This window comes from Callorhinchus milii, unplaced genomic scaffold (genome assembly GCF_018977255.1).
Source record: "Callorhinchus milii isolate IMCB2004 unplaced genomic scaffold, IMCB_Cmil_1.0 Scaffold25, whole genome shotgun sequence".
In the NCBI taxonomy this organism is placed as follows: domain Eukaryota; kingdom Metazoa; phylum Chordata; class Chondrichthyes; order Chimaeriformes; family Callorhinchidae; genus Callorhinchus; species Callorhinchus milii.
The window spans coordinates 406608-420279 of NW_024704766.1; the positions used below are offsets into that span (position 1 = coordinate 406608).

Sequence of the window (13672 nt, forward strand, 5' to 3'; positions counted from 1 at the left end):
TGGCATGTGCAGACTCCTGTAACTTGTCAAACGCTCCCATGTTAATCGCTTATTCTGGGGAACGGTCTGCCTGGACACTGGAGAGGACGACATTCACTTCTCCTTCCAAACACCCCTTTCTCCTGTTCGTCCCTCGCCCCCCACTCCCCCCCCCCTCAACCTTCAGCCACTACCTCCCCCCCACCCACCACCAAAGCTCTGGAACTACGCGTGTGAATGGCGCTGTAATAAATGGCGCTGTAAATAAAGTTGTTGTTATTGTTGAGAAGGCAGGAGAATGGGAGAAGGTTCTGGGAGACAGCCCAGGAATGAAATCTACACGTGTTGTAAATTTCCACAAATTCGCCACATTTCATGTCTCTCTCCCTCTCTCTGTCTTGAACGACAGGAACTTTTAAGAGTTTTTTTTTATCATCACAAGTGCTTTAAAAGTAATATCAAATGTAATGACAGCGTTTCTCGGCAACCAAGCGGCCAATTTGTGGGCAGCGAGATCCCATAAGCAGCCATGAGATGATCAATAATTAATTTAATTGGATTTGATACAGTGCCTTACTGTGTCATTGCAACGTCTCAAAGCGCTTCACAGGATATATTATAAAGTGCAGCGACTTATATTTTGTGGGCAGCTAATTGCACACAGCAGTGTCCCATACACAGTCGTGGATTAAGTGACCAATTATTGTTAATCATTTTAATAATCTTTAAAAATCAAAGTTCATCCCCGATTTCACAGCCCAGTAACACAAAGGGCAAACGTGTCTTACAACTGAAATAACAAGCGTGTCCGCTGTGTTTTCACCAGTTTTATTCTGCAGCAATGTGTTTCCTGTTTTTGTGCCTGTGTGTCGGAGAATGGCCTCACACGCCATTGTTATCGTGCAGGAGAGACATCCTGAGCAATCCTGTCACTCAGGAGTGAATTACAGCTTCCCCTGCCACACAGGCCGCTGGTGATAAACAGCCCCAAGCTTTACCGTCTGTATGAGGGTTTTTCACGAGAATCAGTATGAGGGGAGCGCGGTGAGCGTTTTACAGTGGGGGGTGTATGACAGTGTTACAATAAGGGGTACCCCCTGCAGTTCCCATCGTCCCTACAACATAGAGATCATCAGGAGACACTTTGCAGAGGTTTGCACAGTTGTGTGGTGTTGCGATATTCTTGTGCAATGCCGTGGCACTGGTTAGTAATAGTGGGAAACATTCTGTTTGCTGTTGATCCCAGCACAGCATCACAAGGCTTGCTGCCATCAACATTCCCAATTAGTTACATCACAGACAATCCCAAACACCCACATCACGTCCCACTGCGACTGTCTACAATTCCAATAAATCCATTCACTCCCAATGTATTCTGTACAGCAATCTTGCCTCTGTGTCACACAAGGCTGAGGGGTCCAACCACACACAATGGGGACACAGAGCTCACAGTCAAGACTGACATAGAAACATACGAACAAGTGTAGGCCATTCAGTCCCTTGAGCCTGTTCTACCATTCTTTAAGATCATGGCTGATCAACTCCAGTTACCCGCCTTTGCCCCATATCCCTTGAGATTTCCCAACTAACAAACGTCTGTCCACCTCAGTCTTGAAACTGTGAGTGGATCCAGCATCCACAGCCTTTTGGGGGAGAGAGTTCCAGATTTCCACGTTCCGGTGCAGTGCTGGGGGGAGAGAGTGCCGCATTGTCAGAGATGAGACATCAAACCAAGTTTCCGGACGTCTGTGCCTGTTGGGATTGGACGTTAACGATTCCAGGTCACGATTTGAACAGAGCAAAGATTTTCTCTCTCCCGGTGTCCTGGCCGACAATCCCCGGATCTTCGTGAACCCGAAACGTTGAACCGCTTTCCTCTCTCCGTAGATGCTGCCTGACCCGCTGAGCGTTCCCAGCGACGTCCGTTTTCGTTGACAGATTTCCGGCATCTGCAGCATCTTTGCGTTCTGACCCCCACAGACACAATCGATCATTCACTTTCCCGGCTGTCTGTGGGATGCTGCTGGGCACGAATTGGCTGCACCTGGGGTGATCTATAAGGAGGTACCTGAGCAGGACCAGGACTGATATTTGTATCGGGCCACATCCACAGGCCTCCATGTCCTTCTGCCTAAGAGACACCATTGGCATCTCAGTGGATACAGAGCAGAGCTCCAGACACAGAGCTTTCTGTAGTGCAACATCGCCCTCATGTGGAGATACAGATAACTGCAGGTGGATTTACAGCCCACTGTTAGTTCCCAACAGAGCTGTGAGTGAGGGAAGGTGTCTGATTGTAACGGCTGGTTATTCAATGAACTGATTTATTTCACATCTGACCACATCTGTTTAATTTTGCTTGTTGAAAGCTGGAACATTGCACTTATCTATTTCCAAGTTAATCCGCTTCAACAGTATGTCCCGTGAAAAGCTCTGAGACGTCTCAGCAAAGTGATAAAGGCGCTATATCAAATGCAAGGATTATTATTATTATTATTAATGATAGGCTTCTGGGCTGGCTGGGCAACCCTTACGGACTACCTGTTGAGAATGATTACCCGGGCATTCACGTTATTAAAGGTGGTGTTAGAATTATGTATAAAGGCGGTGCTCACAGCGGGTCTCAAATTTCAACATAAATATAACGTGGCAGTAAATGTGGGTGAAATTGAGGTGAAATCACAGCAGAGAGCCATGCGATACAACAGTGAGGAAGTGATGATGAATCTGTATGGACTGGAGCTGGAATATTGTGTGTAGATTTGGGATTATGCATTATATATAGGAAGGACAGGAGAGCGATGGTGAGGGTAGGGGGGTGGGGTGGGGGCAGCGCATGTTTGGGAGGATGATACCGGAGATGAAAGGATTTAGCTGTGAGGACAGGCTGGTTCCTGTTGCGGGGAAGAAGGTTGAGGGGTGATGTGATCCAGGTGTTTCAGACAATAAAAGGGTTTGAGAGAATTTATTGTGAGAAACTCTTTCCGTTGGCCTGGAATTCGAGAACGGGGGTGGGGTGTGGGGGTGGGAGGGATGAATTCAAGATGGTGACTCGGGGAGAACTGGGCTGAATAACCTCCTACAATCCCTCAGTTACCTGCTGCTTCTAATATAATACAATACAAAATGACATTTGTTTGGTGCCTTTCACATCTGGTGGACGTCCCAAGGTGCTGGAAAACCCTTTTCCAACCCTCTCTCTTCCAGCCGGGTGTCTGACACGCATGGAAACCCACCACACACGCCTAAGTGTCTCCAACCCAAACTACTACAGTGAGAGTCCCACATTATGTATAAAAGTTTCCCTGTGCCTGGCAATGGAGTGCGCTCATGCGCTCTCTCTCTCTCCCCCAGAGGAACGTACCCAGCTCAGCTGCAGGTTGGCGAGAACCAAGACTTGGGGGGATACCCCAGAGCATGTGTGGGAGGGAGGGGAGGGTGGGGCAGCTGCTGGAGTGTAACCAGCTAACACAGAACATACGGCTTGCCATTGTGAACACTGGGAAGCTGGGCTGAGCTTCGATCATCTCCTCCATTATGGCTTTCCCTGTCTCACAGGGATAACAGCAGAGAGTGGATGGAATCCCAGCTCCCAGCAAATCCTTGAGGAACACAGAGAATAATAATAATAATAATCCTTGCATTTGATATAGCGCTTTTCACGTCGGGAGGACATCCCAAAGCACTTCACAGAATATACTGTAAAGTGAATTGACTGTATATTTGTGGGCGAACGCGGCAGCCAATTGCGCACAGCAATGTCCCACAAACAGTCGTGATTGAAAATGACCAATTTATTATTGTTTTTGGTTTTGGAGGGATTATTATTAGGCTCTGTGTGGAGTAAGGAAACTTGCCCGAGGTTTGGCCCTCTGCCTGGAATTGAACTCAGGTCTCTCACTTGCAAAGCGAGTGCTCTAACCACTGAGCTACAGGACTCCAGACAGGCTTGGGGGGCAATCCTGGCTCCCACACCAGGACGACAAAAAGATTGTTTGTAATTTTTCATGGATGGATGGCTTATTGGAGGCTTGTGACTGGAGATGTTCCCTGCGGAATGAACCTAATGGTGTGCTGTTCTGTGAACAGAACAACTATTTTCCCACTGTGCTGTAGGACTGTGCAATCACAGGTGCATGGCTGTAATACACCAGGGACAATGGAATCTCCCCATCGTTGCATCCTGTGCCAAGCAACTTTGTGAGCTTCTACCTCATTAACTGGCGGGCAGCCAGGGGCTCCTGTGTATCTCGCTGGATCTCTGCCTGCTCGCTCCACAGCTCTCCCTGCATCTCAAATCGAGAAACAAAGGCCACAGCCTTCGCTGGCAGAGAACTTGCAGCATCCTGAAACAACCCCACATCCTGTTTCCTGGTCACACGGACGGACAGGGAGCCTGAGCTCAGAAAGGGGAACGCTCAGTGTTTGCAGCACTAACTTATCATCATAATAATAATAATCATCGCCTTTCATACAGTGCCTTTCATGTCAGCCTTGACAGATTGGTAGGGGGTTAGGAGGTCACAGAGGCGTGTGAAGTAAGGAAACTTGCCTAAGGTTTTACCCCACCTGGGAATCGAACCCATGTCCTCTCGCTTGCAAGGCGAGGGCTCCAACCACACTACAGAACTCCACGAACAGAGGGAACTGTGTGCAAGAAAAAAATTATTAAATAGCGATTAAGAACTCAAACTTCAAGGTCATTCAGTAAACACAACAAAGTAAACTGAAATTCAATGCAAACTGCTTAATTTAAAGATCACAAGTGTCGTTAGAAAGTCCTCATGATAAACATAAACCAAAGCTTGGCAAACACTTCACCTGACAAATCAAACCTTTTAAAAAATACTGCCATTTTATTAAGACCATGATTATTTTTTACAACCAAAAAAATATTTTAAATATTTTAACCTAAAATATGTCAGGTATTTACACACGGTTTAATTTGTTCACAGGCGTGTTGATTGAGAAACACCATACTATGGACCCTATAATAAGGGAACCACTCGTGCATTTTATAGGAATATTTAAATTTCATAATCAATAATTACAACCTTGAAAGTGCCATTTATGTGCAAATTGATATAGGTCAGAAGGGACAGTGTCCCAGAGCACTTGACAATAGCGGAATCTGACACCCACAATCTGGCCTCACAGACGTAGATCTTACATCAGTCTCTGAGTGGAGAGAGAACCTGAGACAAATCCTGGTAACTGCAGGATTCGCCAATTACCCCTCAATTTACAAAATATCTTGAATTCCGGAGTTGAGGTACAGATCAGCCATGATCTTACAACATGGCGGAACAGGCTTGAGGGGCTGAATTGCCTGTTCCTATGTTCACGGAGCAGATGAAGTCCTGATCAAAGCCTTATAGTCACAGCTTTAGATCTCACACCCTGACCTGAGCTAACAGGAGTCCTGTGTTCATTCCTGGCTGAAGACCACACTTCGCTTTTCTTATACCTAGAAATGTCACAAGGTTATCTCTGAATCTGAAGAGTTATTCATATTCACCCTCACCCCCGCCCCCCCCTCCCCACCCGCGCCCCCAACCCCACACTGACTTATGCTGAGCACGTTTGGAAACAAAAAGTCTGCTCTCGTTAAGGAGGGGCGCTGGTGAGGAAACGCGAAATCCTCTTCACATTTTGGTTTCATTCACCTCGGTCACCTGATAGGCTGGGTTGTCGTAGGCTTTGTGCTGGGTGACCTTAGCGTCCCTTTCATTCTGCAGACAGTACGCACAGTGAGGGGTGTCCACTTGTATAGTTTTGCTGAAGTTGGAGAAATCTACTCTGTATTTCCCTTCTTTGGATTTAGAGATGATGGGAGCGAACCTGTAGCCCCAAAATATTTCTTCTGGGATGTAAGAGGTTCTCACCTGGCAGGTGGCACTGGTGGCTTCAATGGTGCCATCCAAGAAAACCACCAACTCAAAGTCTTGTTGGTTGATGGTCTCTGATGACATGTCGTAAAAGGGACTGGACTTGTCGATGATGTGGTAGATGGTGAGAGGAGAGATAAAGAACAAATTCTCGTTCCCAGCGTCCACCACAAAGTCGATGTTGACCTGGTCCAATATGATAGTCTCCCCCTCCAGAGTCACGGTGGTTTTCAGGAGTTTTCCGTAGATGTGGCTTCCAATCAGGAGGCTTTTCCTGAGGTTGGCCACTCGAATAACCAGGCAGAGTTTGCCCCCACGCTTGCTGATGACCCCGATCTTGCTAAATGTTATGGTTTTGGCTCTCTTCTTTGGCCTGGAGATCTTGGCCAGGATGGCACCGCACATGAAGGAGTTAATGATAACCCCGAGGATGGACTGGGTGACCAGCAGGAAGATGGCCTCCCCACACTCTTCCGTCACACACCTAAACCCATAGCCGATCGTCACCTGGGTCTCCAGCGAGAAAAGGAATGCGGATGTCAGTCCATTGATATTCTGCACACAAGGGTTGTGGTTCTCGTTGGGTTTAAATTCAGGGAGATCCTTGTGCATGTAGGCAACCGCGTACCACAGCAAGCCGAAGAGAAACCAGCTGCCCAGGAAGGCTGAGATAAAGATGGCCATTTTGTACCTCCACTTCAGATCCAGGACAGTTGTCCAAATGTCCACCAGGAAAGCCAGCCTCGATTCGTCATCCACATTCCCAAACTCTATGTTGCATCTCCCATCTTTGGACACCAGCCGGGCCCTCCTACGGTTGCGACCTGTGAGGCTCCTGGTGAATCTCTTGCGAAGATATTTGAACATTCCTCAGCCAAAATTCCTGAGCCTGAGGAGACAATGGCAATAATCACATTGAAACCCATTAGTTACCCTTCAGCGAGTTCTCAGGAAAGGAAGAAAAACATTTCGGTCGGAAAACTCAACCACGAATTGGACTTTCTCATGTCTCCCACAATTAAATATTTATTTGTATTTGGCTTCAGTTTGAATTGAATCTCATGGGACAGTGAACTGAAACAAAGTAAGAGAGTTAGAGGAAGTATTTTGTGCCTTGGCAAGTTACATATTGCTGCCAATCAGACAAACCTTTGTTAATTTTCTAACCCCCTGTCAAAGCTAAGTGAAGTTGTCTGGTTAAAGAGTACGGGTCTTAAACAACAGCTGAAACCTGCTGAGCACTGGATATGAAGGTTACACACACAAAGGTAAGCAAATAAAAATCCAACATTCTTATAACCGCAATCCTGAAACTGCTCTCTCCTCGTCAACACTTCCTACTGAAGGGTGAACATAACAACACAAGAATTTGCTAGAAGAAAGAAGACCAAGACCATCCAGTTCACCTTCCACCATCCTGCCAGTTGCTTGCACACATCATATCCCAAACTATATACTATATCCCTAGATATTATTTCCTAACACAATTTATCTAATATGTGTGGATAATTCTCAATGGCTTCCATCTGAAACCACTTTATCAATGGCTCATGTTAACCCACAGTCTGACTACTCAGGAACCCGCTGTTTGGGAAGTTAGAAGCTGCCGTTGACATTTGCAGAAAACCACAGTTTCGATTTGAGTTAATGTTAACAAACAGATTTAGGATTAGGGAAGGATCAGTGGAAAAACCACAGCTTTGATTTGGGGTGAGAGTTAGTGCTAGTATAAACTCTATCCTTGATCTAACATTCCCGTTAACAGAAACTGTCATCTTGATTTAGAATTACAGTGGGGCGCCAGAGCTCACAACCTTGATCTCGGGATGTTGGCAGATACAGTCGTCTTGATTTAAATTGATCAGGAAGCACAGCCTCCAATTCTTGTGCTCCTCTGAAACTGGAAGCGATGGTGTAATGGGCAATGATGCCATGCATGTGAGGGGCATTGAACAATGCCAACTCATTACATGCCTGTTGTAGTGCCTGGCTCCTTTGAAAACAAACACTGCTTCCATATGTTGGCTGTACGTGCACAACTGAGCTGAACTTCAGGGAAACAGTGGAGATAGACAGAGAGAGAGAAATGCACACAGGCAGATACATATAGATACAGACACACACACACACCGAAGTTGAGTCTCAGGCTGGTGTAGAGACTCTTGAGCATGGTGATGGGTTTCTGCGTGTATCAGACACACTCGCTGATCAAGATGATGGGTTTCCTCGAGTGTCAGGAAAAGCCGAGTGTTGTTGTTGTTTTCGTGGCTATTTCCGAAGAAGACATGCCTGTACTTTCAGGTGTAAGGGGTTGGACGCCTGTGGATTGGACCTGGGACAGTGAACTGGCCGGCTCCTCAAGCCTCCCTCCCACAGGAGGCGGTCACCCCCTGGAATGCTGACATTAACAGGCAGTACATCACGGCTGACACGCAGCAACTCCTATGTCTCCTCACAGGGATATCGAGTCGGACGTTACTCCTAACACCCCACCACAAGCGTTCCTCAACCCCGCCAGAAAGCCGCCCCATCGCCGCACAGACACATAGACTGCCCACAGCACACTCACTCGCTCCCATAGTCACACACAGTGACACAGCAAGGAAACAGGCCATTGATCCTATTACATAATAATAATCTATTCTTCTCTCCCTCATGTATGCATCAAGTGTTCTCTGAATTATATTAATGCTTTTTGCTTCCATCACAGATTCCAGCAATGAGTTCCACATTCTCACCCCCACCCTGTGAAGAAGTTCCTCCTAAACTCTCTATTAGATGTTACAGCCTCATTTAGATTAAACCCTTCAGTCCTGGACTCACTAACAAGTGGAAATAGCACATCCACCTTATTGAATCCTTTTATAACCGTAAACCCTTCAATCAGGTCTCCCTTCAATCATCTCCACTCTGGAGAGGCTCCGTCAGCATGTGTCCCATCTTCCTTGATAGATTTATCTTCTCAACCCTGGGGAACATGCTTGCAAATCTAGGCTGAACTCTCTCTCTCTCTCCGATGCGATATGATTTGTCCTGTAATGTGACGATCAGAACTGTACACAGTAGCCGAACGTGGTCTAACCAGGGTTTTATATATAAGCATAACATCACCTCCCTGCTTTTACACTCTATTCCCTACCCACAAAGTCAAGGACTCTATCTGCACTCTTTATGGCTTTGCCTAACTGTCCTGCTATTCAGACGTGAACAAGGTCACAGATACGGGCACAGCCGCCCAGATTACAAACTCACACACACAGACAAAGAGAGAGACACACACCTCTGTTACACCGCCTGTTACCACGTGTTTTCCGGTTACTTTAGCGGCTGAAAAAGATACCAATTAAAAAAAAGCTAGAGGCAAACAACACAGTCTCACAGAAACCTCCAGTGAGTCGCGTTACATACCCTTGCTGCTCCGTGCCTTCAGCAGGACTGAGGCTGTGCCTGGGCTGGGGTGAGCTGTACCTGTGGCCCTGGCCTGTTGCTCAGTGGGGGCCGCATGTTTAAGCTGCTGTAATCCTGGGCACATGTCGCAGTTTAATAGCCCAGACCAAAGGAAGCCTTGTTACCAAGCCAGGCCCAACACCCCCAGCCATCGGCAGGAATTTTCATTCCACTGTTTATTGTTTATCGCTGAGATTCATTAAGCAAAAGAAACTTTGTGCAACTTCTGATTAAAACTGGATTAAAGTGATGAAGCGACTTTGACTCAAAACCTTTCAAAAAAGGGGTCAAAAGACTCACCTTAAATGTCCCTGGTATTAGATAATAATAATAATCCTTTGATATAGCGCCTTATCAGGTCATTGAGACGTCTCAAAGTGCTTCAAGACTCCCCCAATATTAGATCCCCCCCCAGTGTTAAGTGTCTCACCCAAAGGACGTCTCTTCTGATAAACACAGCAACATTTCCATAAGTGATCCAATACAACATCTATCTGAGCCCAGTGACTGAAATAAATTTCCTTACTCCACGTGCCTTTGTTTACCAAACAGTAAATAGGAACCTGGCTCTAGACGATTGGCGGATTGCTTTTACGGGGGAAATAACAATAAAGTGTAGTGACTGTGCATTTTAATAATAATAATAATAATAATCCTTGCATTTGATATAGCGCTTTTCACGTCGGGAGGACGTCCCAAAGCGCTTCACAGAACACACTGTAAAGTGAATTGACTGTATATTTGTGGGCGAAGCGCTTTGAGACGTCTTGACAACGCAATAGGGCGCTATATCAAATGCAAGGATTATTATTATGATTATCATCTAACCCAAACAGACACCTAAAGTCCTTATGACCTGAAACTGGCATCAAAGTGGAGTCAATCAATCTAGTGGCACAGGTGCTCTCGCTGTGTGACGCACCTTGGTCTGTTATTCTGATTTTTTTTTAAACGCCAACTGTTTTGCAGGAACAATAACCGAAGTCTCCGTTTGATGAGCTTGACCCTGACCCACCCACCAGTCTCTCTCACACCTGGTGAACAAACAAGAGGTGAGTGCACGTGGCACGGAGCCCAGTGCTGGTTCTGAAAAGTGTTAGAATCTGGGAAAGTGAGTGGGGGTGGGGGGTAGGGGGCTGGGGCAGTGGAGCATGGCGGCCCCTAGCCATGATTTACACAAGACGCAACAAAGGAAAAGTACAGCGAGTGAGTTGGACAATTAACCCTGTGCGATATCCACTCCACAAACACCGGTGGGCTGCGATTCCGGCCGGTGTTCTGCGAAACGTAATAATAATCCTTACATTTGATGTGGCACCTTATCATGTTGTTGGGACGTCTCAAAGCGCTTTCATTGGATACACTCAAAGTGAGCTGACTGTGTATTTTGTGGGTGAAACGTGTCAATTGCGTGGATTCAGTGGCCAAATTTTTTGGAGGGATGATTACCCGCTAATCGACTAACAACCAAGTTCCTACCTACTGCTGGGTAAACAGAGGTGTGTGGAGGAAGGAAATTTGCCTAAGGTTTCACCCCCACCAGCCCGGAAATCAAACCTGTGTCCTCTCGCTTGTGAAGCGAGGGCTCTAACCACTACACTCAGGGGCTCCATAGGAACATGCAAAGCTTGGACAGTGTGAGCTTGGACAGTGAGGTGTTGCGTGTGCTGAAGGCTGGAGGCCAGTGGAGATGCCTCGCGCAGACCCTGCGATGTAGTGAAGGCCCCAGCACTGGGATCACAGTGAGAATTCTGAATTCCTCAATTCTAGCCACTGCGAAGCAGGTACTCGGTGTACTCCAGCCTAGGCCGTGCATTCCATCAATTAAATTACAAAATTAAGACTATTCACGGGCTCAAGGCCTCCACCTGATCAGCCGGGGCCTCAGCTATGGGAACAGGTAACAAATTGAGAATCCATTCTCAACAATTGGGCAACAAAGCCTCATCCAACCACAGCTCATCACCAGAGAACATGTCTGCACTCACTGTTGGCTGTGGATTTGCAAATAACCTTATTTTACCAACTAGAGCCGAACCTTGTGTGGCAGTGGAAGCACTCTCACCTCGGAGTCAACTCCTACATCGGGACTTGGAATCACATCGTCTAAGCTGACGCTGCAATACAAAGGCTTTAGTGATTGATAAATGCACATTCCCTTCTTTTTCTGATATGTCTGAAAACACACAACTTGATTGTGTAACTCCTTAATAGTGGAAGAGGTCAACAAGGCTGATCCCAAGTGCAGGAGATGGCTGAGTGGTCAAGGGAAAGAAAATTAAAGCTTAATAATACTAACCCTTGCATTTGATATAGCACCTTATCACGTTGTTGAGAAGTCTCAAAGCGTTTCATAAAATATGCTGTAAAGTGAATTGGTTTTATATTTTGTGGGCGAAACGAAGCAGGCAATTAATTGTACCCTGCAATGTTTCACAAACAGTTGTGGATTGAGTGACCAAATTTATTTTTATTATTATTAAGAGAAAGACTCGAGTTTTATTTGAACTGATGAGGGCACACAATCTCTTTATGTCTCCCTGAATCACAAGCTAGGCAGGAAGATAAAATGAATAACCCAACAATACTAAAGGGCATTGATAACATAGTTATAATGTGATTGCTTCATTTAAACTGAGATAACAACTTTAAGAGCAGATAATTAAAATTGTCTCACATCTATAAATGGAGAGAATTACTTTCTCTCCTCAATATAAGTCGCCGAATGTAGTTTCAACAATGATGTCTAGTCCTCTTTAGATCATTTTCTCGAATCCACAACTGGTCAGGTTAATTCTTCTAGGTCGGAAACTTAGACTAACACTTTTGAAGTTTGATTCGATTGTCCTCGAGGTAAACCGTTCACTTACTGGAAATATTTTCTGGGCTTAATAGAATCATAGAAAGTTTATGGAGCACAGAAGGAAGACACTTAGCCCAATGTGTCTGTGCTGGTACTGGCTCCCAGACTGGAGCTCTCCACTCTAAACCTAGCAACACAAGTAGAATACATCAATAGCCAATACAGAGAATACGCCATTCGCCCCTGTAAGTGAAGTGCGACAATAAGGCTGATATGTGGAGTACACCAGAGAATCTGGTAACAGATAATAATAATTGCATTTGAAATAGGCCATTGTTTTGTAGGCTGGCACTGAAGTTTGTACTGTGTGGTCAGCCCCGCACTGCATTAAAGCGTCAGCCTAGATTATACAAGTTCTAAATCCTGACGTGGACCTTAAACCCAGAGGCGAGAGCGTAATCGACTGAGATGTGAAATAATTCACCTGAATTTACGATTCCAAAACTGCTCCTTTTAGAGAGTGATTCTATTTGCCTACCAGCAAGTTTCTCTTGACTGCTAAAGTACCTTTTTGGGAGTTTTTCTTACCTGTGTAAGAAAAGTGCCTGACGTCAGGGCCAGTCGAGTTGCTGAGTTAAAGAGGCTGTTTCTTCCTCCAACCCCCAGAGCTTTAAGTGGCGAAGTTGAGAGGTGCAGAGCTAGTCTCTAGCTTTATGGGAATAGCTCACAGCTTATATAGCACTGTGTTTGGTATGAACTGGTTAGCACCCAGTTTATATGCAAATACCTCAAAAAGGGATCAGAAAGCCACCTTACTGGCTGGAAGGGGAGAGATTGTACATCACTTGCCCCATTAATTACTTTATCTGTGCCAATCTCTCGCCGACTGACAAAGTACCAATCCCGTGTGTTGGTTTAATTCCCAGCGGTAGGTAGCTGTCAGTGAGAAAGAAAGTTTCTCAGGTTTGAGGGCTGTACCGGTGCCAGCTCCCACTGTGGCTTCAGGGAGCTGCCTCAGGGGGACTCTCAGAGGTGAAGGTTAACAGAATTTCATTTTAATTGTGCTTCTGTGTGTTTATTGCAAAGCAATGAGCATAAAAGCCTCCAAGCACGCTGCTCATTCACACCGCTACGCTCTCTGCATACTCAAGCGTGTCAAACACTTCCCCCTGGAGTCTGCCTCCCACCCACCAGGGATGAAGGACGTTTCAGTACATTAACTGGCTCCCAAGTTCACTCTGCGCATGGTAATGTGATAGATTTGACATCTCACCGAGGTCAGAAAATATCCTGTGACCTGAGTCAGGTGAGAGCTACGTGCTGTGCACACAAGTTATGCAATTGTTCAGCTTAAAAAAAGGGATAATTTATAATAATAATAATTGTTTCGCCCACAGAACATACGGTCAATTCACCTTATGTCTCAATGCCCTGATAAGGCGCGATAATGCATAGATTATAAGGATTATTTCAATATTAATCATTGCATTTTATACAACGCCACATCAGGTCACCAGGACAGGATTTTACTGTGAAGTGCAGAGACCGTATTTTG

General features: G+C 45.8%; 1 protein-coding gene across 4 annotated transcripts; it reads right to left on the reverse strand.

Moving 5' to 3' along the window:
- Positions 1 to 5564: 5564 nt before the first annotated feature.
- On the reverse strand, positions 5565 to 12805 carry LOC103180253 (potassium inwardly rectifying channel subfamily J member 1). Of its 4 annotated transcripts, none has more exons than XM_007896001.2 (2): positions 12706 to 12805; positions 5565 to 6756 (listed from the first exon to the last, which is right to left on the reverse strand). In XM_007896001.2, exon 2 carries the CDS (start codon positions 6732 to 6734, stop codon positions 5625 to 5627), a length of 1110 nt encoding a protein of 369 aa, XP_007894192.1. In that variant the 5' UTR covers positions 6735 to 6756; positions 12706 to 12805; the 3' UTR covers positions 5565 to 5624. The 4 variants fall into 4 exon arrangements, with proteins under 4 accessions (XP_007894192.1, XP_042199909.1, XP_007894194.1 ...); XM_042343975.1 differs by having other exon boundaries at positions 12685 to 12707; XM_007896003.2 differs by lacking the exon at positions 12706 to 12805 and adding an exon at positions 9276 to 9294.
- Between the last annotated feature and the right edge of the window lie 867 nt (positions 12806 to 13672).